This window comes from Tupaia chinensis, unplaced genomic scaffold (assembly GCF_000334495.1).
Source record: "Tupaia chinensis unplaced genomic scaffold, TupChi_1.0 Scaffold000709_1, whole genome shotgun sequence".
Taxonomy (NCBI): domain Eukaryota; kingdom Metazoa; phylum Chordata; class Mammalia; order Scandentia; family Tupaiidae; genus Tupaia; species Tupaia belangeri.
Window position 1 is genome coordinate 771,264 of NW_006160232.1, and position 5,168 is coordinate 776,431.

The window sequence follows — 5,168 nt, forward strand, 5'->3', positions numbered from 1 at the left end:
ATGCAGGTGTCAGACCATCAGCCTCTTCATAGCTGCTCCAGTCTCTATTCAGCCCTCTGCCCAGCAGGAGAAGCCAAGAAGTCCAATCTTGATGACGAGGAGAGAAAACCCACCCGGTGCCCTTCACCCCACAGAAAGTAGGTGGCCTCCTTTCAAGGAGGGCCGCTGACCTGAAAAAAGGAGAATGATGAGGAAAATTCTCATAAAACTCAAAGCAAGATGGAAGGCATGGGAAAGGAGCCAGGGAAACTCTTAACCAACTTCTTTTCCCTCATGAGACTGGAGAAGAACCCAGCTCGCTGGGATCCCCTAAGCCTAAGCACTAACTGCTTTGAAGAAAGATTTCCCCTCCAGGGAGCCTGACACAAACATAGACTTCTCTCTTCAAGCACGGACCAGCCGTCAGAGCCCCCAAATCCAGTGGGGGCAGACCAATCTTTCTATTACCTCGACATGTTCCTTCTCCCCTTCTGGGGTTTGAGTGAGAGAGGGAGGGAGGGGAATTTGTCCAAGTGGCATGGGCACACTGCTCTTTATGTTATGATCACCTGCATACACACACACACACACACACACACACACACGCACAGTCAAAACGCAAGCACCCTCACCCCAGCCTGAGTGAGTGACCCTTGCCACCAGGTAGTGCCAGCGCCCGAGAAAAACATCGGGGGATAATGGAAAGAGATGGGGAGACAGAAGAAACTGTAGTTCACAGTTCTGGAGGAGGTTAGAGAGATGAGGATTTCGGGAGAGGACCAAGTAGTGTGTAGACTAAATACAGACCTCCCCTCCCCTTTCTCTAGTTTCCTTCCAACTCCCCCACTCATAATGAAACCAGGATCCCGTCTGTTCATCAGCCCCATGTTTCAGTTCCCACAGATACTAGAGGAAGAATGAAAGGGACTGAAGAAATCTGTAGGGTGTTGGCATGACAGAGGGGCTGTAGGAAGGAGCGGGGGCTCTCTTTGGGGAACTCTCTAGCCCCAGTGCCTGAAATGACAACCAACTGACCCAATTTCAGAGAAAGTCCCGGCACACTCGATATTTGTTGACGTGCAGCACACCCCACCCCAGCCCATGCCCCAGCTGGCTCTCAGAAAGCAGGATAAAGAGCTCGAACAGGGTCAATCTTTGCAAGCTTCAGGATTCTTAACCCTTAGGAACCTGCAGAACAAGGAGATAAATGAGGAAGAAGCAGGCACAGAGAGAGTGGGTCACGCTGAAGGAGGGGAATCGGGACCAGAAGGTAAGGGTAACGTTACAGAGATAGAAAATCTAAAGGAAAATAAAGAAAAAAGGGCTAGAGATCTAAGAAAAGGGGATGGAGGAAAACCAACGTCGGGACTAACACGTCAACGTTTTAGGGCCGGTGTGACTTTCTCCCACTGTATACTAATGGAGAAGGCTCAGAGGGGCTAAGAATCATACCAGGTCAACCTCACAAATATTGACTGACTCAGCAAGGGTCTGCAGGGCTCCATCTCTTTCTATTAACCCACAAACCTCAGAGAAAGAATAAAGGAGGAAGAGAAGGACACGACAAGACAGGATGAGGTAACAGAAAAGGAGTGAGGTCCAAGGGAGAAGGTATAGCCACTACCTGGTCGTCAGAGCAAAGGCAAAGGCAGGGGCAGGGCCCGGGGCACCCAATTCTCTAGTCAACCACGAGGGTCTCTTGGCTATAAGGGATGGATTTCTCATGCGTCTGCTCTCCACCCTTCCCCATGTTGGGGCTGGGCCCCTGGCTGTGCCCCGAAGAGTAGCTGGCCGACTTCTCTCCGCTGCTGCTGTGGGAGGGGCCCCCACACTGGCTCTGTTTGCAGCAGAGCATGGAGGTGCAGGCCTGGCGGAAGCGGGGATCAAAGAAGGCGTAGAGGAAGGGGTTGAGGCAGCTGTTGACGTAGCTGATGCAGGTGCAGTACGGGAAGATGTTCATGAGGAAGATGTCGAATTCACAGGGCCAGTGCAGCAGGTTGCCCAACATGTAGAGCGTCTTCACCAGGTGGTAGGGCATCCAGCACAGGGCAAAGGTCACCACCAGCACCACGATGATGCTGAGCAGCCGGCGCCGCTTCCGCAGGCCCTCGATGCGCTCCTTGCGGAAGTGGCCAGCAATGGTTTGGGCAATGAAGAAGTAACAGGTCAGCATGATGGTGAAGGGCACCACAAAGCCCACAGCAGTGGAAGAAACTCCCAGACCCACCTCCCAGGCCCACTCTGAGGTCGAGGTGGCCACCATGGAGTAGTCCATGTAGCACTGCACTTTGGTGCTATTCTCCAGGTCCCTCCAGGTCCCAGTGGAACGAAACACCATGACGGGCATGGCCAGCAGGGCAGCCAACACCCACAGGACTGCCGTGGCCACAGTCCCACTGACCCGCAGTCGCAGTCGGGCATTGGCCACTGGCCTCACGATGGCTAGGTAGCGGTCGAAGCTGAGGCCGGTGAGACAGAAGACACTGGCGTACATGTTGACAAAGATGAGGTAGCTGCTGAGCTTGCAGGAGAAAGTCCCAAAAGGCCAGTCATAGTCCCGGTATGTGTAAGTGGCCCACAGTGGCAGGGTCACCACGAAGGTCAGGTCGGCCACCGCCAGGCTAGCGATGAAGATGTCAGCCGAGCGCCTCTTCTCCCGGCTGCTCCGAAACACAGTCCAGAGCACCAGGCCATTGCCTGTGGTGCCCAGGAGGAAGACCAACATGTAGATTACAGGGATGAGGGCTCCTGAAGACGTCCAGTCTGTGTAATCACAGTCCGACTGGTTGTCTGCCCCATAGTAGTTGTCAAAATCTTCCTCCATGCTGGGGAGTGGAGAGAAGAAGGGCAGGAGGTCCCAGGGGTACCAGCTCCGTGGCTCTGTCACCAACTCAACAAGCACCTCAAGCTGCTGGCTTGAGCCTCAGAAGGGCTGGAGGTGCCCAGAGCTATTCCTAGCATGCAAGAAGAGCTGCCTCTGAATTCTCAAGACCCTGGAGGACGCCTTTCTCCTGCAGACTTCCCTCCACCCTCTCCTGCCCTGCCCCAGTCTCAACTAAGACACTTCCTTGCACCCTTCGGAGTCTGTCTCCTCCTAGGCTCAGCACTCCCTCCTCCCACCTCCAGACCAAGCCCTCTCTTGTGAGTCTTAAGATCTGTAAGTTACAGCCCACTTTTTTTTTTTTTCCTTCTTGTCACTGGGCAAGTAGACCAGATTGACCCCTACCGTGCTGGGCAGAACCTTATCTGTGGGTGCAAACCTGCTCTCCTCCACCCGCCTCCTCCTTGGCTGTCACCCAATTTTGCCCCGCCTCTGTCCCTCCAGTTTTATCTAGCCACCACCTCATGCCTGCCATTTGCCACCCTCACTCCCTCCTCAATCCTCTCCACCCTCCTCGTCTCACCCCCTCCCATCCCCTCCAAATGGAATCATGCAGATTGAAATCCAGCCTGAGCTGGAGCCAGGCTGGGCAGGGGGCAAAGAAGGTGTGAGATTTCCCAGGACAGTCTGAGCATCTGGCAGACCCTCCTGGCAGTCAGTGGGGTCCCCTCCTCTCTTGCACTCCTGTCCCCTACTCTGACCAGGCTTTGCAGCAGGACCCAGTTCCTACTCTTGCCCTCACTTCATTTGACTCCACTCTGTCTCTAAGTACTTTTGTGGTTTACAGACACAGGATAAGGAGACTTCCCTAGAATTCACATGTTGTTGGCAGATTGCATCTAGTGATTTGCATAGCAAGTTTGAGAGGGTTGAGAACAGAGCTCAGGATGAAAGAAACCCAGGACAAAATTATCTCTAATCAAGTCATTAAATCTATGGGGAAACTGAGACCCAAGAAGGTTAAATTTGCCCAAGGTCGCAGGGTAAATTTTGTCAAGATCGATTATTTGCTTTTCTTCTTCTCCAAGCTCACACATGGAACTCAGCATTTGGCATGCAATAGGTGATCACTAAATCGTGGCTGAGTAAGTGAATGGATGAAGGAATGAATAAAAAGAGGAATATATATATATAATTTGCTATAGGGCGTATATGCTCTCCAGAGAGACAGAGAGAGGGAAAGTGAAAAATCACCTGCCCTCAGAGAGATGGGCACACAGCAATCCCTCCTCCTCTGTTCTTCCCTTCAGATTTTGGGCATGCATGCATAGATGCCCAACATGTTTTCAAAGTCTCCAGGTCCAGGATTTGAACCACAAAGTCAGACATGTGATCCAGCCACTTGAACCTCCATGCCACTTGGCTGGTCCAAGAGTTGATATTTAGAGAAATGAGTATATGAATTACTATGTGGTAAGAATATGGATCGTTTTAATCCTCAGTTTCTTACTGCTCTCTGTGAACCAGGAGGTTTCTTTTCTTTCTTTCTTTTCTCATGTTTTTTTTTTTAGAGAGAGATTTTTTTTTTGCTACAGGGCACGTGCACTCTCAGGAGAGAGAGAGACAGAAAGTGAGTGCGGGGGGGGGGGGGGGAGGGATGGCCACACTGCATCCTTTCTCCTGCATTCTCCTCGGGATTTTGGGCATGCATATAAGACCAGCTTGAGTTTTAAGATCTTGAGTCCAGGACTCAAACTGGGAGTCCAGCGACATAAGCATGAGGCCATCTGCTGGTCCCAGACCAGGAGGTTTCTTTTTTTTTTTTTTTTTTTTCCATTACAACTTGTTTTTATTTTACATTTTTCCACAAACATTTACTTTACATAGCAAAGAATTTTAGCTCATACTCCATAATTCTTGACAGTTTACAAACAACTTTCAAAGTTTCAAAATACTGAATTTTAAAGATAATGTTCAAAATATGGTACAAAAGATGTCTTATAACTTTGTATAATTTTTAACTCTATAACAACAGAAGCAGTATGGTTTCAAATATATATATATACATTTAGAGTGCAGACACTCGGTATATATTAAGTGGGGACATACAATGCCTCTCCTTCATAGCATGGCTTGCTTCACTCAGCAGTAAGTCTTCCATATTCATCCACTTCTTTTCAAAAGCCAGGGTTTTGTTGCAGACCAGGAGGTTTCTATCATACCATGTGAGGTCAGGAACTTGAGCTGGGAAAGGTAGGCAGCCATTGGGTGGATGCTGTGGGCTCAGAACCACAGAAATTCACTTTACCCATCTGGTCTCCTCTCTGGGACATTTAGGCAGGAGGGAGGAAAGGATTCATATAAGATT

The 5,168-nt window shown here is 50.2% G+C and overlaps 1 protein-coding gene across 1 annotated transcript; it reads right to left on the reverse strand.

The window, feature by feature from the left end:
• Positions 1–1,574: 1,574 nt before the first annotated feature.
• On the reverse strand, positions 1,575–3,084 carry APLNR (apelin receptor). The gene has a single exon (XM_006160799.3). It carries the CDS (start codon positions 2,801–2,803, stop codon positions 1,658–1,660), a length of 1,146 nt encoding a protein of 381 aa, XP_006160861.1. The 5' UTR covers positions 2,804–3,084; the 3' UTR covers positions 1,575–1,657.
• Positions 3,085–5,168: the final 2,084 nt, after the last annotated feature.